This window comes from Prunus avium, chromosome 8 (assembly GCF_965620075.1).
Source record: "Prunus avium chromosome 8, drPruAviu1.hap1.1, whole genome shotgun sequence".
Taxonomy (NCBI): domain Eukaryota; kingdom Viridiplantae; phylum Streptophyta; class Magnoliopsida; order Rosales; family Rosaceae; genus Prunus; species Prunus avium.
The window spans coordinates 33569206-33594459 of NC_142291.1; the positions used below are offsets into that span (position 1 = coordinate 33569206).

Here is a 25254-nt window from a genome sequence, read left to right on the forward strand (position 1 = left end):
TCCGATTTTCTTAAATACGTATATATTGAGAGAGCGAGGACATTTCCGAAGAGTCATCTGACTTTTGAAAGAGGAGAGTTTCGCGGAATCTCTGAACCACTTGCCAATCCGTGGTATGTTCATCTTTTCGGTTTTTTCACGTCAAGATGTTGCCATGTTTGTCTCTCTAGGGTTTTCGCTATAGCTTTGTCTCTCTCTTTGTCACTGGCTCTTTGTGTTCCCTAGGGTTCCATTATCAAATCCGTAAACTTTTTGCTCTTTTCCTTGTTACTTCTATGTCAGCCACATAACTTTAATCGTAGGGATTAATTCTGTAATTCATCTTTTAGCTTTTGAATCCTCCGTACTATTTGTTCATTTGGGCTGAAAAGCTTTGGTTTTCAGCCAATTTAACTGATTATTAGACTTTGGGTAGATCTCATCTGGGTCGTGATTGAATTGGGAGATTTCTTTGTGTTCGTGTAGAACACAAGTTTTGAACTACAATTGTCCATCTGGGTTTCTCTGGTTTCCGTCGATAAGAGTAGAGGGCTCGAAACTTCATCTGGGTGGAGGCCAAAAGTTGAAATTTTGATACTGTTTCACTCAATTGGAACTTTTGCGCTTAGTTCTTCGTGTTATTTGCCTTAATGGAGGACGGAGAGCTCGATTTTTCGAACCAAGAGATGTTTTCGGGTCCAAACATGGGGGGTGAAAATCCTAGTAGTTGCTCAATGGACAGCTTCTTTGATGACCTTCTTAAGGACACTCATGCTTGCACTCACACCCACACTTGCAACCCACCTGGCCCTGACTACTCACATACACACACTTGCTTTCATGTACACACTAAAATCGTGTCTTCAGCAACAGGAAGTGAAGACAAGGCTGGAACTGATGACACTGCTGAATCTGGGGAAAAGAAATCGAAGAAACGGCCTTTAGGTAATCGAGAAGCAGTTCGTAAGTACCGCGAGAAGAAGAAGGCACGGGCAGCATCTTTGGAGGATGAAGTTGTGAGATTGAGAGCTCTGAATCAGCAGTTGTTGAAGAGGTTGCAAGGTCAGGCTGCATTGGAGGCTGAGATTGCGAGGCTCAAGTGTTTGCTTGTGGACATTCGAGGAAGGATTGAAGGAGAAATTGGATCTTTTCCATATCAGAAATCAGTGAATCCCAACCTGCCCAACCCAAACATCCCCAGTGCGTATGTGATGAATCCATGTAATCTACAGCGTGATGATCAGCTTTATTGTCTTCATCAAGGGGCTGATGGAAAATGTGGAGATGGTGCGGTGATGAATGGGCAAGGATTTAGCAGTTGTGATTTTGAGAATCTTCAGTGTTTGGTAAATCAGGATGGAGGATACAAGGAGCTTTCTGGTTGTGGACTTGGAAATGGGGTGTCAAATGGTAATTCTTCTGCCACAAATAAGAGGAAGGGTGAGACATAAGATTCCTTAACCTAAATGGCTTATGTTTATGACTACTTTACATTAGTTAGTCGGCTAATTGGAGTTATTTGTATGGTTTTGTATTCATATCTATTATCTCATATATGTTTCCTGTTCTATTGTTATAGTTGGGTTTTATTCATGAGCAATTCTGCATCTTTGATATACACAGAACTTGTCTCATGAGTCTTTTGTGCATGCATTGGCAAGACGGTTCTCTAGGGCGCTAGATCTAGTTGTAAAGGATTATTTTCATTGAGCCCTGATGAAATCAGTTGCATTCGGAATTGGGTGGTACTTTATGAGGTCTTTTAAGATTTTCTTTTATTTGTTTCCATTCTAGTTTGGATTGTTGGAATGCAAATTATTGTGCCTGTAATATTGTAGTTAGCATATTTCTTTTTAAATTCATGAATAACGCACAACTCATCTTGGTGTTTGTGTTGTTACATGTCTGAAATTTATCATAATTAGCTATAACCTTTAAAAGGATTGGCTAAATCATCTCTGTAAACTTGGCTTTCTCCTGGAAGATTGAACTTATCATAAGAGTTGGAGGATGTTCTTATTCCGTTCTGTTCAGGACCCTTTACTCTGTGGAGAAAAGTGGATAATGAGATAGAGCTGGAAGTGGTGACTTTTTAACTATAAAAAATAAAAGAAGAGCTCAGTAGGAGGAAGTACAAAAGAGTCAATAAAGGGTTTCCATGTCATGCTGCTAGACAAAGACTTGCACTTGTTTTGGCTGGTTATATAAACAAAATCATCTCTATTGATTTGGTAATTGGCAAATTGGGGTTGGTTAAGCCCTTTATGTTATGAGTTAAACATTGTGCATTACAATTTATTATCTTCCTTGCATGTGGCTGAAGATTCTTCTTTTCTTGACCATGAAATGAATAGACCTGAATACAACTGTTGGAACTTGGAAGTGTGCAATTCTTTTCACTGATTAGATGGTGTCTGTCTTTTTAGGAGGGGCTCGAGCCGCAGCAGCAAACTGAAGGGATGAGGAAGGAAGCAGCGTCATTATCCCCAAGAGTACATATATTGCCCTGCAATAAGTAGTTTTTCAAACTGCAGCATCAGCTCTCCTTCAGGTCGTTTTGTGTTTTTGGTTTATTTTTTTTCTATTTCTTGAACCATTTGTTTGGTTCTTTGCACGGGATGGTTTATTTACGTCAAGCTGAAGTTTTGCTGGATTTGCTGTTATTTTGTTCAAGTTATAATTTAAGTTGGCATGTGCTGTAGTGCTGTAGTGCTGTAAACTTAGTTGATGTGTAGCCAGTGAAACTTATGGCAGAGACAACTTAATGGTCTTCAATGAAGCTCAAATTCCTTTAGGATTAACCTTCTAATATTCTTAGGCTACATATATCAGTCAGATTACCTTTGGTTCATGTAACTTTGCCAAATTTTCTTTTCAATATGCTAGAAGTAGTTCTACTATATCCATTATTTCTCTTTCTAAGCCACATGAATTCTTGATTGCTGAATTACAGACCGTAGAGAAGGTGGCATGTGATTTCTATCATGTTTCAGTACTATGAGCTATAAACAGGTGAGTCACAAGAATCACTTTGTGAGATCCAAATTTGTGATCTGTGTGGAAGCTTGCGTAGTTTGCGGCGTTTGTTGATTTACTGTTTCTCTTCATCAAAATAACTTAAAGAGCTTAGACAAAAGCAATTTCTGTCTGGACGAAAGCTTTTTCTTCTAACTCAAGTTTATTTGCCAACTGATTCATGTCGTCCACAAATGGTGACTGACTAGTGGATAAATTTCACAGTACATTGTCCTTGGGCGATGCATCTGGCCATTGTGCATGTCATTGGACACCCTATTTCCACCATTGACGATGGCAAGGAGAATCTCTGTAGGTTCATTGCCTTTGGATGGTCAGTATGTGCTTCTGCTAACCAACTTATTTTAGTGATCTGGATTCATGAGTGGACAGTTGGCTTTTAATCTCCACTGGTGAATTTCTTATAGTTCTTTCTCATCTATATGATGGGTAATATCATTGGAGAGAAAAGTGAAAAGAGTTGGTGTATATTGATATCCCCACTAACGTGATTTTGATCACTGAAAAACAAATATTTAAAGTTTTTTCTTCTTCCTTTTTGAATATTTGATTCTGGAATGAGGGAAGGGGATTTAAAGTGATGGAAAAATAACCCAACAGTTCCTTTACAAAAAGAGCTGCTGTAAACTCTCCTTGAAAGGTGATATGATATTTTAATAGTAATTGCTAGGGAGGACAAAATGATTAAGTTTATATTTAGCGTTGAAATTTTCCTATTTCCTATTTCAAAAGAGGGCCAAGCGAGAAACACAATCTTCTTGACCAGTGGTCTCATGTCCGACCCCCAATGGCACTTGGTAGTGCGTGTGTACCATCTTTAGAATTATTGCTTGTACGAAAAAGAGTCAAAGACAAGACGTTAGAAGGTTTTAAAATCAAGGGCAATGATTTGGCATAGGCATAGCCGACCAAATCCATCAAGACAAACACTCATCCAAAGATGGTGAAAAGGAAAAAACCAATTCTGTCAAATCCATCCAAATATTAACTCTCTCTGTTCTTTTTGAAGATACATAATTTTCCAGTCTTGTAATCATCTCAAAAGAAAAGTCTTAACACGGCACCTAACAACAACAAGAGCTTACACTAGTAAAAAAGGTAGGAAAATTATCTTCTAAGCTGACGGTTGAGAATTTATGATTAGACATCGGAAGCTCGCACATCATAATCGTCCCCATATATGCTGTCAGAAATTTGCCAAACTTGAAGAGTGTTGTCTTCAGCTACACTTGAAATGACCCATGGCTCATATTTATTCCAAGAGAAATCCGATATCTTTGCTTTATGGCCGCCATGTGAGAAGAGAAGTTCTGGTGGGCCATCATCACCATCTCCTTCCAACTGCTCATCCCCAATCCTAATGAAGGATGAATGAAATATGTAAAAGCTGCATAACCTAGAAGATAAACAAAGGCAAAGGCACTTCTAGCAGCAGCAATCTGTGAAATCAAATACCTGTTGAGGTCCCAAACCATCAACCTTCGGTCATCAGCGTAAGATGCCAACACAGTTTCATGTTTCGGATCCCATTCAACCTGGAACACCTCCTCTCTGCAAGGAAAGAATGAGGAATTTCAGTTAAAACACTGCAAATACTTTGTCTTTACATATGTGACTGCTACATAAGTACAGACTGCTGCATCAATCCTATGATACTGGTTTTATGCACTTCAAATACAAACAAAAAATAAGTAATTTTGCAAATTGTAACATGAAGAATATGTCTTAGTGTTTAATTTGGATTTTGATATTAAACTATGGACCTAACAGAACATGGAGCCAGAGAAGTAGAATGATATCCAAAACTTGGTAACAGAATTCTTGACTGTGCACAGATCAAGAGAAACACACAAAGGCATGAAAGAACATAGATGATGATAATATAATTTATTTGTACGAAGAGAGGGGGGGCAAGGGCATAAAGAGCATACGTGTGGCTACTCAGAACATGCAATGGCACAGTCAGTTTCCGCATATCAAACAGACCAATGGTAGTGTCTGAAGATGCTGTCGCCAGAATCCATTCATTATACGGATTGAAAGAAAGATAGTTCACCTGAAAACACCCAACAAATGGGAGAGAGGGAGAAGTTTTCAGTAAAAATATACAAGAGATATAGTAATAGAAAGATAAAAGAGAGAGCAACAATGGTCCCTTCACAAACTACAATAATACCCATAAGTAAGTGAAGCAACAAATAGATTCATATTTCTGAAACTGATACCTTTGCTAGTACAACTTTGGTTTCTTTTTCACCCTAGGTGCCTATTTAAACAATTCTCCAAATCTTTCCTGAACTAACTTTATCTGATTATTCAAATTGTTTTTCCTGATTTTGCTCTCCTTTGTATGTTTACGTTATGGCAGTGAATAACATATACGTTAAACCATCAATAAAACTTCTAAAGAACATCATCTATAACTCAAATCATTGAAATAAGTTAGTATTAGTTGAACTAAACTGCATATGTGAAGTTTAAGATACCGTATATGGAGCCAAACTGCATGAAAGGTAACATGCTTAATTCCCAAGTGCATGTGTAATTCAAAAGGGTATGAGATTCGTAAAAGCGATATCATACAGTAGACTGAAAAGCCACTATCATATAAATGATATTGTTCAAAGTTGTGTGACCTCTTTCTCATGAGCTTTGACAGAATGCTGCGTTTGGTTTGTGCGTAAGTCCCAAATCATCAACTGACAATCATCCCCAACAGACCCAAATAGGTTCTCATTCTTCGGATGCCATGATACATCTCCAACCACACTTTCATGACGCTGAAAAGAGGCATTCACAATTCCCATAGTCAAAGCATTAGACACCCCATAGCCAAAACACGTATACTACACATGCCAACAACTATTAAGTTTAGTCCCAAATTTACCTCATAAACATGGATTGGATCAAGCACTTTCTCTTGAGGCGAAGCAGACACATCCCATAAACAAATTTTACAATCATAAGAACCACTCAAAAGGTAACCCTCCTTAAAAGGGCTCCAGGACAAACCATATCCTTCTTTATCATGACCCCTTAACCTCAAATCAGGATCACAACCACCCTCTTGAGGCTTCAACCCATGTTTCGCAGAATCAAACACATACACCTCAGCACCGCTGGTCTTCGCACCCACAATAGTCGGTTTCTGTGGCATCCACCGTGCCCTATTCACTTCCCCATCAACAGGAATCTTCTGCATTATTTCCACCTACACTCACACCAACCATACATACAAACATTTTCAGCTAGAAATTTTAACATACACTAGGTGCCCACAAAATACTTGTTCAAAAATACCGATTACCCACAATTCATTTCTCTGAAAATACTCCGAACCCACATCAAATTTCTCGAAAATAGTACAAAATACAAGGTACCGACAAATTTTTCATCTGAAAATGAGAGAAAAAGCACCGATTTTGAGTACCTTAGGCATCTCAGGATCTTCTTCAGAAATGGCGCCAAAGTTCGGTTGGGATGTGGGGAGGAGGGCGTCGGCGACCATGAGGTAGTTGGGATAGCCATCGGAGGTGTGGGTACCCAGGACGAGCTTGTGGACGGCGAAAGATGTTTCGGCATGGGGCTGTGGGGTCGATGGGGCCCAATGGACGGTGAGAGATGGCCATTCGAGAGGGTGAGAGATGATGAGGTCGTAGAGGAAAGGGGTGTTCTTCTTCCACACGGCGTATTCTTCCTCAAGGATAGCCGCGTCTTGGTCCTGGTCCTCCGCCATGGCTGTGGGTGCGGCCGTCTCTTTGAGCTCCTTTGCTTTTTCTGCTTCTTTCTGCTCTCCCGCCAAAATGCGGTGAGTGTGTGAGAGTGAAGGGGAGTGAGGGTACGAAACGAAGTATGGTTTATAAGAGGAAGTAAATTGGGTTAGCCCAACGTTTTTCGGCCCAACTAAATAAGTCCACTTTGATGAAAAAAAATAACTTCAATTTTGGGCCCAATAAATATATTTTGATATATTCAAATTCCTAAATAGAATTGTTATTATTTACTCCAAATCAGTATAAATTTTTTGTGTGCGACGATCACACCACCACAACTCCCTTTCCAAATAGTTGATGTCTATAATGCTACTATTATTCATTTCATAGTCAAGTGGATTGCACATTTGAACGTTTAATTTGTCTTAAGACATGCTAGAAACAGTCGTTCATGCGCACATAAATGACTGTCAAATCGTTGATATAAATAGAGCGTGTTGTCTATAAACATTATCCTATCCCGATGGGAGACAAATATTCCATTTGTTAGGCTGCGTATCGAAATTATTGGATAACTAAAGCAATATGACCGAAGTCATTTTCATTACATAATAAAACCATTTGATGACTTGGTCTTAAGCCCTAGTTGGCTTGGGGGACAGGGCACCGAAACTTGAACCCCAAGATATGGGGCGGTTGGATCATTATATTTTCTGCTATCCAAGAAATTTCCGATGACACGACGTTTGAATTTGGAGAAGGGGTTGCGTCCAATTGTCGTCAAGGGTTTGATTTAGATAGGCAACTTTTCTTATGAAACAAAGGCTTATCTTCCATATAGCCACTGAGGCGGTAGTGTGATTTTACTGTACAACCCTTATGATGAAACTCATGAATTATATACCACTTGAAAGCAAAATCCTATCTGATGTCGTGTGCTTTACCAAGTTTCAATTATTTGATCATGGGCGCACTGCAAGTGCTTTTTTTGTGATTCATATACAAAAGCGCTTTTGTACCTTTATCATATTCATCACGACAATTCAATGGTAGTATGATTCAAATTTGAAACATATTTCATTAACTAAACGAATGTCAACTATTGGTAGAATGATTCAAATTTGAAATGTCGATCTCAATAATTGATGTATTGTGCACTCCACATGTATCAACGGCAACCGCTCATTCGAATTTTACATCGAATTTACGGGTCAAATATCCAAAATATTCCACTAAATTCAACCACTTCATATACAATCAAAAGCTCAAGCTTATAGCCAATTCCATAGTTTTGATTTCTTAACAAACCTATAATGATAAAAAGGAAGATAAAAAAAAAATGTGCAACACAACATACACATATGACATTTGACATATCCAAAAAAGATTCTAAATAAAAAATAGATTCCATCCATGTCACGTCACAAATTGGACAGCTCACATGACAGCACAGGCAGCTGGGTTTTCATCACTGAATGCCGTGGTGTAACGCACTTCCGTGGAGCTCGCACGTGCGAGGTTCCGGAGCTGCGGGTCCTCCACGTTCCTCACGTATCCGGACGGAGCCTTCCTGTCGTACACCCCAGAAGCGTATGGGTGGGCAACGACGTCGTACGGGACGTATGGCCAGAACTCCACCTTCTTGCCCGTCCGATGCGCGACGCGTGCCAGCACCTTGCCCGGGTCCACGTATCCGACGACTGTGAGCTTGTGGGCCTTGCGCTCCACGGTCACTTGCGTCACGCCTTTCATCCCCTCCACAGACCTCCTCACCTTCCTCTCGCAACCTTCGCAGTCCATCTTCACCTTGATCTCCACCGTCTGATAAAAAACCAAACAGTTCGACACGTAAGTTAGATTGTACAGTTGGCATTGTACACGTGACGACAGCCCAGTTCCTTTTTACTGGGTACTGTTCTGGAAGCTAACCGTAAATGAACAAAGCAACAGAGATGCAGTTCCATCCAGCTCAAAAGCGTAAAAAACAGATTTTATTCACACACACACAAAAAAAAAAAACTCACAACTTTTGAGCTTTTGTGAATATTTGCTTCCACTTTTGGAATTTCCAAGATTCAAAATGAAAAACCCTCCCAACAAAAATTACGGATTTAGCCAAATTTTAGCAAAGAAAAGCAGAAAAGCAAGTAACAAAATCACTTATTTTCAGGCCCAAAAAAAAACACTTCAAAATTAAAAATCACTTGGGATTTGTTTGATCTACTCTTTATAAGCACTTTCTGGCGATGGAGATTTTGTGAAGAAAAACATACCTGGAATTGCCTGCGTTTCCTGAGCCTGGAACTCCCACCTGAGCAATCAAAGAGATCTGAGAGATGATCTAGAGCACCCATGGCAACCCTTTTGATTCAGCACAGATTGGAACCAAAATTACAGGCCACAACAATATATAATATCAGCTGTGAGAAAATATGAAGGATCCAAAAATTTCCTAAAAGCTTTGATTTTGATTTTGAATTTTAGAGAGAGTGATTGCACAATGGACACAAGTGAGTAGGGGCTTCGCTGCACTTTTATAAGCAACACCTCTTGAGCATTGGGATATTTTTTATTTTTAAAATCATCTGGGTCGTCCGTATGGGCCATCAAGAGATCTGGGTCGTCAGTTGTTGTCAGTGGTCTTCTAGTAGGGTTTATCATTCCGGGTTTGCGCCACGTGTCCCATCTGCTTCGATGTCGATAAGCGCATCAATAACGGACGAGGCTATCCATGCACCGACCATGTGGACCCTGCGGTTTTGGCGGGACATTACAGGTGTGGGGCCTAGGAACCAAACCGGGACCCAGATCCTTTTAAAACGGGCCCCACAAAGGTAATGTGTGGTCGGCCCGGTTTGAATATGAGGGTCCATCATGGGTAAGGCGTGTTCAGACGTGTGTACATACAGGCCAGTGTGGCACTGGGATCTTTCGTGCGTAGATGCGAGACAGTGTGTGAGTTTCAAACTTCAAAGCAGTGGCCCGACCGTCCAACCATCTCTTCTCTTCTCTTCTGTTTTTTATAACATTGTCAGTTTTTTTTATTGCAACGCCTAATGGCTAGCGGCAGGCTCTGTTCCGTGAGTAGGGATTAGTTGAGGTGCACGCAAGCTGATTTGGACATCTCATGGTAATTACCAAAAAAATATAAATCTCTTATCAAATATATCACATACTATTTCTGAAGGATCAGTTAGTTACGCAAATACTGTTTTTTACAATTTACGAGGATGAAGATTCGAACTTGGGTGTTACTGAGTGAGGACATTACTTAGGTCATCTGATTTATCTCACATTTGCGTTTTGAGTTTTGAGTTAAACTTTCTAGATTTTAAACTTCCTCAAGAATTCGATAGCTAAAATCTAAATTATAAACTCTAGAAGGATGATTCTACACTTTAAAATAATCAACTTTGTCGAAACTGAAGTAAAAAAACTCGGAGAAAAATACACTAGTCTTGGTTTCCAATGGATTCCGGATATATATAAAGGTGGCTAGGGTTTGTTGCACACATGGTCCCATAGTGAGCTTCATTGAGGATTCTAGTCTAATGTGGTCCTTCCTCCACTTCCTGCCTGTCATACTTGGGACCGCATGTATATGATGCCGTTGAAAGCGCAGACCTATTAGCTCTAGCTACCTGAAGGAAGTATTTTTCCGAAGGGGGGCTATCCTATTGAAAGTTGAAATCTTAAAAGGATAATAGACATAAAGACAATAGTTGCGGGACAGGAAGGGCTGGTTGTCAAGCACAAGCATTCGGGTTGTCTTCATTCCGTAATTGCAGGATTCCGCAACTGAAGCTCTTTATATCGTCCGTATTATTTTTGATATTGTTCTCAATTACAAATGCCTTATCCATTTTCATTTGTGGCAGTGCTAAAACTTGCCCTTCATTCTCAAACAAACAGTGACGTTGAGTGGTTTTGTCATTTGATTCTTTTGAACGTTCTTTCCACAGCTCTGAAAGCCAAAATACTCTTTTGTCGAACTAATGTGAAAGCTATATATGCCCACAATTCGCATTCTGTCTGATTATCAATTTCATAATTAACTTCCCATAGTAAAATGATTATTATAATCTCAAACATTCTTGTATGTGCCTTTCTTGTGTCCATAACGTTAGAGATGTTTCAAATTCGATATCACTTTTTCCGAACATAAAGAAAAAGAAACCCATAGAGGAGATTTATTACTTCCATCATCATAGATCTCAACATCTTTTTAGTCTTTGAGATTTGTATGGCGTATTTTATAGCTTTGGAACTCTTTTTTGGGTCAAATAAACTGTTGTTGTATAAGTTGTTGGAAACTGGACTTATTCACATGCATGGTTTCGATAATGATAAATGATGGAGATAGATCTCTACCTCTACGGCATATTTTAAAGTTTAAAGTTGCAATAATCTTGACTTTTATTTTCTTTCTTAATCTTTTGTGGTCAGCTAGGAAAGATCTAGACTGGTTTTGCAATGTTATATTGTCGTTTTTATTTTGTTTAAACGGTCGAAGAAGGTGCATGTTAAAAGTTGAAACAGAATCTTTGATTAACTAGTTTTTTATTTTTATATAAACGGTATTGAGAGACGAGGAAATCGAACCTAGAATCTAGAATACACGAATTACACAAAACTCCAATTACATGTACTACAATAAACTATAAACTATATATTCCCACAAACCACATGAGATCAAAACCAAGAAATCAGAAAGCTATCTTGATCCCAACAATTCAATCCATGCGTGTCACCTGCAATTGCTTCACGCGGTTGGGACCTCTGCTCCCATTTGAGCATGCTCACCACGCTGCCTCTGCTCATTCTCCCATGCTTCCTTTACCATCCAACTTGTCGCTATCTCAGTGTGTTAGAGGAACCCCAGGTTGCACCAACCAACCATGATACTTCAAAGCTAAATAGAAAGCATGTAATGGACTAACTAAAATAACTTTGGTTAGAACCATGAGATGTGGTGTAGTAGTAGCTCACCTCATTCCTTAACCATGAGGTTGGGGATTTGATCCCCGCCCATGGGAATGGAGCGCATTTTGTGGCCAGCCGTTTACCTCCATTGGGAGAGCTCCCGCTGCGAAAGGGATTAGTCACTACTGTCGGCGGTGGATACCCTTGGGTCTCACCTAAAAAAAAAAACTTTGGTTAGAGATTCTCTAAAGCTCAACTGTAATTAAGGAGAGTATTAAAGTGATTGTTGTGTGACGGAAATTAAGTCAAGTGAGCAAGACGTTCGTAATATGTTTACCGTGTCTATACCACCCACTATGAGTGCGGGTAGCAAAACAAACATATTGCAAAAATTGGGTTTGTAAATTAGATGTTAATTTGTGATTGTAACTTTTGTGTGGTTTCATTGACTATTTAACATGGTCACAATTCACAACTTAAAACAAATTTCCCGCATAATTGACCGGATTCTAATTGAAATTCAAGGCCAGCGACAGTTTTCAAATTACCCCACTTTCTTTTTTCCTTCCATGTATATATATAATTAAAGGCCAATTGTAGAAACCTGACAACGAAATTAAATTTGAAGTTATGGCAAAATGCACCCTCCTCCTTTTCGGCCTCCTGCTTGCTCTTGGTTGTGCATTGACAAGTAGTAAATCTATCAAGGCAAAGCATCTTGATGCTGCATCTGAGACTTTGGCTTCCCTCAACCGGAGCAGTTTTCCGAAGGGTTTCGTGTTCGGGACAGCTTCATCTGCCTACCAGGTACCTCTAGCTAGGCCTTTGATCTTTGAATGTTCTCATTTGATGTCAAGCTTGAGATGATTCATTTAGGGCTGTTTGAGTTTTAGTTTTTAGTTTTCATTTTTCATTTTTTGTGCTAGAATATAGAGGAAAAAGAGGGAGAATAGAAGTGAGAATGAGATTGAAAATGAGATTGAGAGGGAAGATGAGAGGGATGAGTAACAAAAGTGAAAACACCTCTCTCATTCTCACTCCCATTCTCTCTCTCATTTTCCTCTATACTCTAACACAAAAAATGAAAATGAAAAATAAAAATAGTTATCAAACAAGCCTTAGCTTTATACTTGTGTATTATTTGTATGAATTTTAGTATGAAGGTGCTGCAAATGAAGGTGGTAGAGGACCATGTATATGGGATACATACATGCACAAGTATCCAGGTCTCTTCTGTCTATTCATGTCTTCAATTTGTGTATCAAAATCATCATTTAAAGAAAGAAAGAAAGAAAATAAATTGAATGAAATTACTGAAATTCACTGTGTTTTAATTGAAAAAATCAGAGAGAATAACGGACCACAGCACCGGAGATGTCGCCGTTGATGAATATCATCGCTATAAGGTACAAGAAGAAGATGGTTATCTTCTAAAAATTATTCTGAATGAGTTCTCTAATTAATTATATTTGGTTTACAGGAAGATGTTCAAATTATGAAGAATATTGGTTTAGATGCTTACAGATTTTCAATCTCATGGTCTAGAGTGATACCAAGTAATTAATTAGACCATCAATTTAATTACTTTAATCTTTTACATAAATTCTTCGTATTTTTTCTGACTTTTTTCTGTCAAAAATTAATTTGCATTGTATTTTGATCATGATCAGAAGGAAAGCTAAGTGGGGGTGTGAACTATGAAGGAATCAACTATTACAAGAACCTCATCAACGAGCTTCTAGCTAATGGTTATGCATGACTCACTGACTAATGTAGAAATCAACCAAAAAGTTTCATTAATTAAAGTTTTTTTCGTAATTGTTTTTCTGGATATTAATTGTTGAATATGGCAGGTCTAACGCCCTTTGTCACAATTTTTCATTGGGATCTTCCCCAAGGTTTGGAGGATGATTACGGTGGTTTCTTAAGCCCTAATATCGTGTAAGTGAAAATCAAATACATTTTTCTGTTGAAAAATTAATCTTGTTTTATTTTTAAAATTTTCTGATGTAATATATATGGCAGGGATGATTTTCAAGATTACGCAGAGCTTTGCTTTAGAGAGTTTGGCGGCAAAGTTAAGCATTGGATTACATTGAATGAGCCATTGAGTTACAGCAAGAATGGGTATGCAACTGGGAAGTATGCACCCGGACGATGTTCTGATTGGCAAAAATTAAATTGCCTTGGTGGAGATTCAGGGACTGAGCCATATTTAGTGACACACCACCAACTTCTAGCTCATGCAGCTGCTGTAAAATTATACAAAGGCAAATATCAGGTCTTAATTACACCCAAAATTCAAAATTTATCTTCTTGACAATAATGGACTCTTAGTTGTGTTAAGTAATCAAACGTTGAACAAGCACAGGTATCACAAAAGGGATCGATAGGTATAACGTTGAACACAGATTGGTTTGTGCCAGTTTCTGACGAAAAGAAAGACAAAGATGCTGCATCACGAGCATTGGATTTCTCTTATGGATGGTATGCACTTATAAAATAACAACTCAAATCATTCTTATTGCAGATGAAGGTTGGATTTGATTGATCTAGATTTCATGTGGTCAGTCATCAATATCCTTATATGTTCAGATGGGCTTAAGTTAAAGTAATATTTTGAATCTTGGATTTGATTTTAGGTTTATGGATCCCTTGACAAAGGGTCACTATCCGCAGACCATGCAATCTCTTGTTAAAAACCGATTGCCCGAGTTCACTAAAGAGCAATCCGAGATGCTAAAAGGTTCATTTGATTTTATTGGACTAAATTACTACTCAGGAACGTATGCAGCAGATGTACCTCGTCAAAATGATGCAAAACCAAGCTACAAGACAGACGCTCTTGTTAATCAATCAGGTAAGTAGAAAACCTTGAGCTTAAGCAGCCACAAATTATGGCTTTTTCTTTCTTAATTTTACTAACAAAGTTTCAAACATGATGGTGTGACAGTCGAGCATAATGGCGTCCCCATTGGTCCACTGGTGCGTACGTGTTATTTACCATGTTAATCAAACCCCCTTTGAGCTTAACATGAATTAATTATATGATTTAATTTGCATAAATTGGGTTGGCAGGGTGCTTCTGACTGGCTCCATGTTTACCCAAGAGGATTTCGAGATTTACTGCTTTACACAAAGCGAAACTATCACAATCCACTTATTTACATCACAGAAAATGGTAATTATGGCATTAACCATCAACATATACATTATTTCAACATTTTAAGGGTAATCTCATGCATGTGTCAAATATTACTACCTATTATTGTAGGGTACGATGACCCTAATGATCCCAAAATTCCGATGGAGGAATCCCTTGCCGATAAGAAAAGAATCGACTATCTTGATCGCCATCTTTATTATCTTCATAAAGCGATCCAGTAAGTGCACGTTCCTAGTAAAAACAAAGATTTCATCTCCCTCTTTGGCCAGAATTTCACTAATATAGTTGTTTTTGACTCGTTTTTGAGCAGGGATGGTGTTAACGTGATGGGATACTTTATATGGTCATTGTTTGACAACATAGAATGGAACACTGGTTACACAGTTAGGTTCGGCATCAACTACATAGACTTCAAAAATGGACTGAAAAGACATCCTAAACAATCAGCGAACTGGTTAAAGAAGTTTCTTAAAACGGAAAAACATGTGGAACTTTAAAGCTAAGTTCTCGTGACATTGTTTTGCTGAGGGTCTTCTAGGTTGTTGGAAGCTGGTGTTTGATAACATATGGATTTTATAATGATAAATGATGGAGATGCCTGGGGCCTTAACTTGAGAAACACCACCGACGGCAAAAACAGTTTATTAAAAGTTCAAACTGGCAATGATCTAGACTATTTATGAAATGTTTAGGAGCTAAGATGTAACTCTTTTGTCGTCTTCCTCTGTTTTTCAACGACCGTGTATTAATTATATTTGATATCTTTCGATGACTATATATAAATATTAATGTTGGTCCAAGATGCATATGATGCAATGTACTCCTGACAATTAAATTTGTCGGTGTCAATTTAAAAGCGATAATATACAAGGAGGAAGACGTTTTCTCACACATACCATCAACGTGCCATCAAAGTCGAATCTAAGACCACCAAATTCTAATAATATTATTATATAATTTGGCACCAATTTTCAACATTTCAGTTTGGCCCAGAAAGGATTTAATTTTGGGCTTAATGGGTACAACTTTTAACCTCCAGTGAACTTGAGCCGTATCCAGGCTATCAATTAACAGTGAAGGGGCGCAATATTATTTTATTTTATTTTATGTAAAATGAGGATGCAATGAGTAGAATTAGGACAAAATATTTGAAAACAAAAATTACAAAAAAATACTAAGAGGGTAGGGCAGTAGCTTTATGGATCCTCTTATGGTTTTAGTTCCTGATAAGCTGAGTCTTCAAGATGTAAAATTATTTTTGCTCGTTGTCTTGCAATAGTTGTGGTTAATATTTGCGAGAGCTCTTTGTGGAGCTATGATCTTGTAATGCCCGTTTAATTAAATTATTGTGGCTATAAAATAAAATAAAGGAGGGTAAGAAATGAGTTAAAATTAAACAAAAATATGAGCAATACATCTACATGAGAATGTTTAGATAGATAATATACGCGAATGATTAAGATAAAACAAAAAAACAAAATTGATAGATGAAATAGGAAAACGTTGAGAATGACACTTGTTAGTGATAATGAAACTTTAAAACATTAAAATATTGAACAAGAAGATATTGCATATAACGATAAGGAATTGGAAATAAAGATTCACATGATCAAAACCTTCACGATTTGGACAAAGGATAGGATGATAATGAATATTTTTTTAATTTAAGAAAAGGTTTTATATTACCGTAACTTTGTACGATATTATGTTGTTATAAATGATGAACATTCAAGAATAACGTATTGAAGTAAACAGTGTGGTTTTCCTGGATCCTTCCTATTATTAATAGAATTTCTCTAACTTTGAAAACAATGTAAGAAACTAGTCTTGTTATGGTCAAATTCACACACATATTTAGAAAAACTAGATCTCAGAAAAGAAAAAACAGAAATTGGATTGAAAACAAACAAGAACATCATGCTATACGTTACACGTCAAAGTTAGGAAAAGTAGAGTCGAAGACGTGTTGATTTTGCTCCAAATCAATTAAAGGCAAGCAAAAAGAAGAAAAAAAGTACAAAAATATAATATTATGCATGCATGACTGAGACAGTGTGACTGAAATGAAAACAAAATCATGCAGTCAAAGTCTGGAAGATGCACGAGAGAAGTAAGCACCCAAAAAGCTAGCTAGCTATGTTACTTTAATCATAACTTCTTTTTTTCATTTTTCTTTCTGCATAATATATATATATTTGTTATAAAATTGTGATTTTGGTCGACAGACGCGACCAAAATTTTGAAGTTTGAAGAGAGAACATTGGGAGAAACTGGCTGTAAAGAAACTTCACATGACTTGCGTGTGTCGGTCTCCAAGGTAAGAATATGTGAAATCAAACCTGACATGATCACAATTATCAACTATTTATTTTCCCTTTATGAGGGGAGCAACATGGAAGAAACTTGGGGCCCTTTTCCCAACAATACAAACATAATCTTTAACTAATTACAGAAGGAACAAGAGAGAGCGATGTATAAGTCTTGATAAATTAATTCTGACCGTTGATGTATAGTGGGTTTTACATGCATTAAGGATCAGAAACCGTTCAACGCAACTCTGTTTGTGAGAATATACGATGTATGTGATCACTTTCAAATTAGATGTATAATTCGAAGTTTAAATCAGCATCTCGTTTCATGTTAATTTTTTTACTATTGTATTCCATCACGGTTGTTGAAAGGGAAAAAGTAAAAGGATTACCACCCCTCATGTCATTCATGAGATTAATTTCAACTAGAATGACCATTAATTTACTTGATAATAATATTTACGTTTGAATGGTGGATGTCACCAGGCACTAGGTGTTGTTGGTTCCAACCTCACCATTATAATAATTCAAAAGTCCAAAACATCGATCAAATCTCCAGATGTCTTAATATTGACTAATAATTATACGCGTGTACCCATAGAAAAACAACTCGAAAGTTGAAATTATTGAATTTTTCGTGCATTCTTTTTTTCTATAGGTACATAGAATACAAAAAATATGGCTGCCGCATGAGAAGGGACAAATGAAATGATGCCGTTGTGAACTTGTGAATGGATGAATGCATGACCTTACTAGGTTACCCAGGTGAATCCAGACAAAACCACTTGGCTATGGCTAGCAGCATTGGACCCATAAGATAATGTTAAATTGTTAATGCCCCCATCAAAAGTGGGTCTACCTATTCTTCAAGTCATAATTTGAGGCATGTCAAGACAGAGCCTTCCATATCACACCCTTCTTTGGTGGGTCATGAGGTACGAGCCTTCCAACCATAAATCAAACCACCCATTTTGTGACAAATTATTGAATGTATTTGATACCCAAAAAAAATAAAGAATTTTTTTTTAGAATTGTAGAACATTGTTCCCAACTTATACAATCCGGATTCATTATAAGTTAAATTTAATTCAATTTTGATTCTATTAAGTGAATCACCTATTTCTGATATAGGGTTATGTTTATCTTTTAACTGAACTATTCTGACATTATGTTACACGACAACCACAAGTCTTACATAAATTTGAAAAGAATAAACGGGATTGAATTTGAAATTCTTTTTCCTTACAAATGACTTTGTGAGTTATACGATTGCGAAGACTTATGGGTAGGGGGAGATGGGCACCAATTAGGGAAAGGAAGAGAGAGGCAGTACATGTAGAGCGTCCATATCACTTTGCCGAAAGCTACAAAACAAAGAGAAGCAGTTGGGAAGCTGCAGAAGAGACTTTTGCATCGAATTCTATGAGAGAGATGAGATGATGAGAAGTGGGGTTTTGGATTTTTGCACATTTCACGGCTCAGAGACTGCAGAGACTCATCAGATCCTTCAATGCAATAATAATAGAAAACTAGGCAGTCAATGAAGTGGTGGATGGGTTCACATGGACTGCACATATTCATTGCAGAAAGAGTCACCACCAAAGTGTCACAAAGCCCTCATGCCCCCATATGGGGTCCTAACCTAAAGGCTCATCACCACATGGCTCCTCGCCAAACTGTAAATTTTCTGCAGCAAAAAAACAACAATTTAACCTTTTCTCTTTCTTTTTCTTTTGCTTTTTTCAATTTTCAATGACTGAATAAATTGGTATTTGGAGTTTAGTGGGATAACTCTATCTACAGAGGCGAAGGAAATAGAGATCATTTCCTAGGTAAATAGCGGTCCAATATTCAAGAGAGATAAACAAAACAATAGTTTGATATGGCAGCTGACAGAAATATTAATTTTGAGTCGAGTTTTCCCTTCTTTTTTTCTCTATTGTCACTTTCAGGGGTGGAAGATTATGAGTCACTTCCTTGATAGACTTCCCATCGAAAAATCAAAATTGATAAGTTATGGGATCACAATATAGGAAAACAACTACAACCGGAAACCACGAGAGCATGTAGCCCAACTAAGTCAAAATAAAACAGAATAGAACAACTCAGAGATAATTCATGCTCCCATAGATGGGGCGGAGCAAGACCATGACCTAAACTTGCAATAGCATCAGTTGTGAAGTTAGCTTCCCGAAACATATGGTTAAAGGAAACCTCTTCCCGAATATTAAGACTGTTATTACAAGGGATATTAGCTGGAATCTCTACATTAATAATCTGTGCTAGCTTCTAGTATAGCATCTCGTTTTCCTTGATAGTAATTAATTGATATGGTATGAAAGTAAGTTGATCTTTGAGTTGGTGTGCACGTCAGATTCCTACTCAAAATAAACTTTTGTTAATATTTTTATGAGACCCATTAACGCAATAAGTGTGTTTTCATTAGGTAAGTCACAACAATTCATAGATTTACTAAATATTATGCACTGCCTTGTAGGGATGTTCAAAAGGTCATATACAATTAAATTACTTCCTTAACTCCTACGTTTGGTGTACTTTCCTAGCAGCAAAAGGAAAAGGAAAAATAAAAATAAAAAATCCCTGCCCTGTTTCACTACAAGAAACCATGTGAAACACAGATCTATGATGATAAATTTTGAGGATTTGAAAGGAAATTGTGACATAATAATCAATATTGTTTAGAGGTTCAATCCGATTATTGGTTAGGGGATTTCTAGCCGGCTTTAGTTCTATTTCTTAATAAAGTTTGCCCTCTTACAGTCATAGTTCGATGAATCGATAATAAACCAATTGAATAAGAAGTCAACAAGTTAACGACATCATCATGATAAAACAATGTCTTGAAGATATCCTAATACCCGGAAATCAAACAAACTGATTAATACGCCTGCCTACAATATTTTAGGTATTTTTTGACACATTGAATTGGTTCAAAACAAATCCATTTTACTATAAATAAATAAATAAAAGACTTAGTTGCAAAAAGATCTCCTACATTTAATCCTGCAACACCTAGAAAAATTAACGGGCAGGACTTTCCCAGTAATTTTTGCATTGAAACGCAAAACAGATTAAGAGATCACACCACACATTTTTCTGTCAATTATCTTATAAGGAAGAAGATAATACTGCCTTATTGATATACAAATTTCCAGAAAAATCTTAAGCATGTTTTCCAAAACTTGGGTTATAATACTTCAACAGATTAGCATGATCACACCACATTCTGAGATGCAATGTTCCTGATTAAGATTACAAAAGGTGCCCAAAATAAGTAAAAATTATAAATATACATTTCCAAGATTAAAAAAAAAGGGAAAATTGTATAGAAATAGGAGAGAAATAAAAGGATCCTATTCTGGCTAGTCTCGGCCTTTCCAGATGACCAACCTGACAAAAATCACTAATAATTCTCTCTCTCTTCTTCTCTCTCATCTTTTTTCTGAGATATAAATATGAAAACTGACTCATTCACAAGAGAGAACAGAGAGGCCCCTCTCACTCTCACCCACTTGGAATTGAATTCTTCTCTCTCTCTCTCTCTCTCTCTCCCTTTCTCTTTCTATTCAAAAACAAACGCTTCCTCTGAAATCTCTGACCCGATAGTTTAGTCACAAAATCTGCATGTGTACGTTGTTGCTTACCGCGTCCCATACATCTCTCTCTTTTTAATGCTAATATATACAAAACACCATCCATCCACAAAGAGAGAGAAAAGAGGCAGAAAAAGGCAGTTTTTAAAGAGACAGGCAGAAACTAAGCATCCTAGGCCACATCTCCTTACCCTTTTCCAAGTTTCCTGTTACTTTATTTATTCATTCCCCAATTTTCTACACTCCCTCATTAATTAAAACATTTTTTTATGTTTCGGGTTCCTTTCTTTCCTTCACATATTATATATATGCTCCCCACTTCTTGTCCACCACCTTTGTGAACATATTCCTCTATCAAGAGTACTAGTTTTGGCTTTGGTTTTGGTTTTGGTTTTTTGGGTCCAAGAACTGGTTGAGAAGAAAGCGTGAGAGATCTGAAGAGAAGGGTTTGTTTCAAGTTTTGATCTTTTGGGTTGGTTGATTTAGATGGCCATTGAAGCTCAGATGTGTTCAGAGAATCTTGGGTTTCCATTGTGCGGCTCACAGGATTGGATGGTAGACAATGGTTATGGTGGTGGTGGTGGTGGTGGGTTCAGTCACTTCTGTTTCAATGTTCAACAGAAACACCAACTTCAACAACAACAACAGCAACAACAGCAACAACAAGTACAAAACCAGCAGCAGATAAATCAAAATCTTTGCTTTGATACCAGTTTTCTGGTTCCCACTTTGGAAAACAACAATACTTTTAGCAGCATTATGGCCTCCTGTTCTCAGACTATGGAAGCTCAGGCTGCCAAGCAGAGACAAGAGATTGATCAGTACATCAGATTACAGGTTAGAAACCAGTTTTTAAGTACAATTTGTGATTATATGACTTGGGTTTCATCCAATTTACTTGAAATTGCTTTTGCTTTCATGGTTTTGGATTTGTACTCAATTCCCATGTTTTTGTTTTTGTTTTTGAAAAACAGAACGAGAGATTGAGATTGGTACTTCAAGAACAGAGAAAACAGCAGCTTGCAATGCTGTTGAAGAAAATAGAGTCTACAACCCAAGTACTATTAAAGCAAAAGGATGATGAAATAACACAAGCAAACAGGAGAAGAATGGAGCTTGAAGATTTCTTGAGAAAATTAGAGGCTGAAAACCAAGCATGGCAGAGAGTGGCACAAGAAAACGAAGCCATGGTTGTGTCCTTAAACAACACTCTAGAACAGTATAGAGAGAGAGTCTCGTGTTGTCTCATTAATGGGGCAGACGATGCAGAGTCTTGCTGTGATAACAGAGAAGAAGAAGAAGCAGAGAGTGATGGTGTTGATTATGAACAGATAAGGATGAAGATGAAGGTTTGCAAAAGCTGTAATTCTCGGAGTTCGTGTGTCCTGTTCCTTCCTTGCAGACACCTTTGTTCATGCAAAGCTTGTGAGGCGGTTCTTGATTGTTGCCCTGTTTGCAGAACACCAAAGAAGGCCAGCATAGAGGCTTTGATTTCCTAGGCTGATTTTCCGGGAAAAAGTGAAGAGAGAAAAAAAGGGAAAGAAAGTGACTGAGAATGCTTGGTTTTAGCAGGATGATGTGAATGATGATCATTGATGATGGAGTGAACAGAACCATTTTCGATACAAATGGTTTTTTTATTATTTAATTTTATTTAATTTACTTTTTTCCTTTTTATGGTCTCTGAATTTAGATTTTAGTTTGTACTTTAGACGACCAACAACCCAATTGAACAGAAAAATACAGCACAGAGCATCTTTTTCCTTTCATGGAGGGTGCTGCTTTTTCCTTTTTCAATATTTTTGCTTCTCTTTTTCTGTCAATGGCGGATGGATTGATTTGATTATTCATATCAGATTTCTACACCAACTATTTTGCATTTGGCAGGTCATCAATTTCCATTGACAGATTTCATTAAAAGAAATGTCATATAAAAATACATTTTCATGCAAAAAATAATTATTTTTTATTTAATTTCTTGCAAAGTCAATGAAAGTTTTTTAAAGCTAAAAATTAGCAGCTAAACTTTGTAAACCAGGGACTTGGATCTTTTGCTTGTTTTGCAGACTCACTTGATGGTGATATAAAATTCACATTGAAACTATCTAATTAGTAAAAAAAAGAACATCTTTTTTATTTATTTATAGTGAGCAAACAAAAAGTCAAGTCGGCATCTTTAAACATGTGGGGATGGAGTTTTTGGAATTTCTTTAGGTCCACATTATCATATAGCCGTCGTTCGAATATGCATCATAATCGCCAAGCATAATATGGTCCATCTTCTACACGTTTAACCTTTTATACTTCGCCTAACAACCTCTTGTTTTGTTCAAGCTAAGAAAATTCTTTTTTCTATTCCAAGATTTCCAATATTGTTACCTACTTGAGTCGGTTGAGAGCAGGGACGAATTCGGAGGCTAAATTTACCTAACGTATAAACCTATTAAAATGATAAAAAAATTCAATGATATAAGTAAATCATTTATAACAAAAAATAAAATACACCTAATTATGAGTGAAACAAAAAACTTCATTAGCTATGAGTGTTAAGAAGTTTTTTTCTTTTCTTTTTGGATAAGCCCAGTGCATATTCAACCTAGGAATTGAATTGGGGTTTGAGCTTTGGCATCCATCCATAATACCAAAAGAAGAAAAAATATATATATTTTGACCTGAGTGGGTTGTTTGGTAGAAGAAAGAGAATAGGTTGGAAAAAGATATAATTGAGTTTTGTTTTTAAAAAAATATTTTGAATTGGTGGTGTGCTACATGTATTTTGCTTCTATGGTTTGTCGCTGATTGAGAGGGGTTTTTGAAAAGTTATTTTCGAGAGTCGTTTCAATCTTTCAACTCAGGCCACTTGGGAAAAATCCCTTTACAGTCTATATCCTTTGTATTGTTATTTTTATTAATTTAATAAAAAATTATCCCATTTTTTATAAAATAAAAAATAAATCGGCTATAATAAAAGATTAGTAAAAGGTGTATTGTGACATGGCGGATTCGTTGTGTTTTTATTAGGGTCGAACACATTGTATCGATTCGTGATCATAAAGTGCTTATGTTCACAACTACTTAATTTTGATATAAACACAAGATCAAAGCTAAAAAGATGAGATAATTCGAATTAATTTCCACTAAGATTTGGATATGCTCAAAAAACTTTGTATCATGCCATGTTAAATGTGCCATAAAATAGAAAGAAGAAAAAAGAGTAAAAAAAATAAAAATTGGTAGTTTCGAAAATTAATTAAATAAAATACTTGGAAGTAATTGAAGGTTTGCGTTTTGGGCAAAACGAAAAAGAAAAGCAAAAAGGAAAGGGCTAAGCGTTGACGGGAGATTCTGGTGCTGTGGTCCTCCTAGTTATCCGCTGTTTACAGTAGTAGCCGTACAGCTTTTCCCTTTCTTTTTTTTATTTATATAAATTTTATCTGATGTGGGGCTCTCTCTGATTCAACTTGTGTTGTGCATCTCATTTCTGTGATATTTCTCTCCTGTTTCTGTGCGGGGCCCTTTTCACGATTTTGTGAGGACAATTTAATAGTATTAGGCAGAGATTTCGATTCGCGGGTTTGCTGCCGTGTTGTTTTAGGAGAAATTGAAATAGGAATTTTCTTTTTCTTTTGTGTACGGCAAGCATAATGGTAATATCTCAATTTGATGTGACAAATTCATTTCAATTATAACACATATAGTCTTTTTATTTATTTTTATTTTTAATATATATAAATTTTAGGATTGCATTCATAATTCAGTCAAAAAAGCCACTAACTACAAAGGGCCATTATAATAATGGAGCGGTTTAATATCAAAATTAACACAATATCTAGTGCGCCTCCACTAATGATCACACAGGATTGAAGAAACTTTGGCATAGGCATCCAAACTAAGATTGCAAACTCATAATAATCAAAAAAAGAACAAGCTTGAAAAAACCAAGTCATAATAATTTCAATAAAACTCTCACAAATAAGAGATGAAAAGCCCTTACAAAAGCAGTATCGAATTTAAAGTTAATAATAATAATTATACAAAATAATTGAATTTTGTAACACTATGTCAGTATGTCAATTTTGTTTTTTTATTTACGTAGAAAACATTTTTCGTTATTCATAAAGATAATAATTCATATAATTTGAACATGTTAGGGTATGGTTCGCTCCTTAGAATTCACGTGGGACTCATACAATACACACTCATCTTGAATGTATAACAATTTTTCGTAACAACACTCTATTTTCTATTTTGTTGAAAGAGGTTTCTAGTTCAAAGTTTATAAACGAGAAAGTTTTATATAAAAAAAACTCAAGATAATCTTTGTGAATTATTTGCGTATGCTTTAGAATCTAGATCATGCATCGAAGATAAGATGTCTTTCCATTTAACCCAACGTACGAATGCATGCACTTGTAATAATAATGAATGACAATAACGTGACAGATACCTATAAAATTATAAGAGCATCCACAGTGGGGGGTGTAAATTCGGGGGTGTAAAGCCACTTTTACATC

General features: G+C 36.8%; 5 protein-coding genes across 6 annotated transcripts; 3 read left to right on the plus strand and 2 right to left on the minus strand.

The window, feature by feature from the left end:
- Positions 1-16: 16 nt before the first annotated feature.
- Positions 17-3596, plus strand: LOC110753729 (basic leucine zipper 23). Of its 2 annotated transcripts, XR_002526201.2 has the most exons (4): positions 17-1419; positions 2406-2530; positions 2933-2991; positions 3220-3596. XR_002526201.2 is itself a non-coding variant. In XM_021954675.2 (2 exons), the coding sequence occupies exons 1-2, from the start codon at positions 630-632 to the stop codon at positions 2432-2434; spliced, it is 819 nt and encodes a 272-aa protein (XP_021810367.1). In that variant the 5' UTR covers positions 17-629; the 3' UTR covers positions 2435-2773. The 2 variants fall into 2 exon arrangements, 1 of the variants encoding a protein (XP_021810367.1); XM_021954675.2 differs by lacking the exons at positions 2933-2991; positions 3220-3596 and having other exon boundaries at positions 2406-2773.
- A 360-nt stretch (positions 3597-3956) lies between these two features.
- On the minus strand, positions 3957-6863 carry MSI2 (Transducin family protein / WD-40 repeat family protein). The gene is made up of 6 exons (XM_021954674.2): positions 6446-6863; positions 5903-6226; positions 5652-5795; positions 4947-5071; positions 4471-4566; positions 3957-4372 (listed from the first exon to the last, which is right to left on the minus strand). Exons 1-6 carry the CDS (start codon positions 6749-6751, stop codon positions 4156-4158), a joined length of 1212 nt encoding a protein of 403 aa, XP_021810366.1. The 5' UTR covers positions 6752-6863; the 3' UTR covers positions 3957-4155.
- Positions 6864-7944: 1081 nt separating this feature from the next.
- Positions 7945-9246, minus strand: FP6 (farnesylated protein 6). Its single transcript, XM_021954744.2, has 2 exons — positions 9002-9246; positions 7945-8549 (listed from the first exon to the last, which is right to left on the minus strand). Exons 1-2 carry the CDS (start codon positions 9080-9082, stop codon positions 8166-8168), a joined length of 465 nt encoding a protein of 154 aa, XP_021810436.1. The 5' UTR covers positions 9083-9246; the 3' UTR covers positions 7945-8165.
- A 2833-nt stretch (positions 9247-12079) lies between these two features.
- Positions 12080-15617, plus strand: LOC110753734 (cyanogenic beta-glucosidase). The gene is made up of 13 exons (XM_021954683.2): positions 12080-12458; positions 12808-12877; positions 12999-13057; positions 13132-13207; positions 13322-13399; positions 13505-13592; positions 13677-13932; positions 14023-14138; positions 14294-14511; positions 14605-14636; positions 14730-14832; positions 14926-15034; positions 15128-15617. The coding sequence occupies exons 1-13, from the start codon at positions 12282-12284 to the stop codon at positions 15312-15314; spliced, it is 1569 nt and encodes a 522-aa protein (XP_021810375.1). The 5' UTR covers positions 12080-12281; the 3' UTR covers positions 15315-15617.
- Positions 15618-21086: 5469 nt separating this feature from the next.
- LOC110753735 (putative BOI-related E3 ubiquitin-protein ligase 3) lies at positions 21087-22537 on the plus strand. The gene is made up of 2 exons (XM_021954685.2): positions 21087-21577; positions 21715-22537. Exons 1-2 carry the CDS (start codon positions 21227-21229, stop codon positions 22237-22239), a joined length of 876 nt encoding a protein of 291 aa, XP_021810377.1. The 5' UTR covers positions 21087-21226; the 3' UTR covers positions 22240-22537.
- The last annotated feature ends 2717 nt before the right edge of the window (positions 22538-25254 follow it).

Bases quoted from the DNA above. Each gene is read 5' to 3' on its own strand.
- LOC110753735 (XM_021954685.2), top strand. From the start codon at position 21,227: ATGGCCATTGAAGCTCAGATGTGTTCAGAGAATCTTGGGTTTCCATTG. The intron at 21,578-21,714 runs GTTAGAAACCAG...TTTGAAAAACAG, and splicing joins ATCAGTACATCAGATTACAG to AACGAGAGATTGAGATTGGT.
- LOC110753729 (XM_021954675.2), top strand. From the start codon at position 630: ATGGAGGACGGAGAGCTCGATTTTTCGAACCAAGAGATGTTTTCGGGT. The intron at 1,420-2,405 runs GTGAGACATAAG...CTGTCTTTTTAG, and splicing joins TGCCACAAATAAGAGGAAGG to GAGGGGCTCGAGCCGCAGCA.
- FP6 (XM_021954744.2), bottom strand. From the start codon at position 9,082: ATGGGTGCTCTAGATCATCTCTCAGATCTCTTTGATTGCTCAGGTGGG. The intron at 8,550-9,001 runs GTATGTTTTTCT...GTTTTTTATCAG, and splicing joins GGAAACGCAGGCAATTCCAG to ACGGTGGAGATCAAGGTGAA.
- LOC110753734 (XM_021954683.2), top strand. From the start codon at position 12,282: ATGGCAAAATGCACCCTCCTCCTTTTCGGCCTCCTGCTTGCTCTTGGT. The intron at 14,139-14,293 runs GTATGCACTTAT...ATTTGATTTTAG, and splicing joins TTGGATTTCTCTTATGGATG to GTTTATGGATCCCTTGACAA. The intron at 14,637-14,729 runs GTGCGTACGTGT...TTGGGTTGGCAG, and splicing joins GCGTCCCCATTGGTCCACTG to GGTGCTTCTGACTGGCTCCA.
- MSI2 (XM_021954674.2), bottom strand. From the start codon at position 6,751: ATGGCGGAGGACCAGGACCAAGACGCGGCTATCCTTGAGGAAGAATAC. The intron at 6,227-6,445 runs GTACTCAAAATC...GTGTGAGTGTAG, and splicing joins AAGATCCTGAGATGCCTAAG to GTGGAAATAATGCAGAAGAT. The intron at 4,567-4,946 runs GTATGCTCTTTA...CTTTCCTTGCAG, and splicing joins CATGTTCTGAGTAGCCACAC to AGAGGAGGTGTTCCAGGTTG.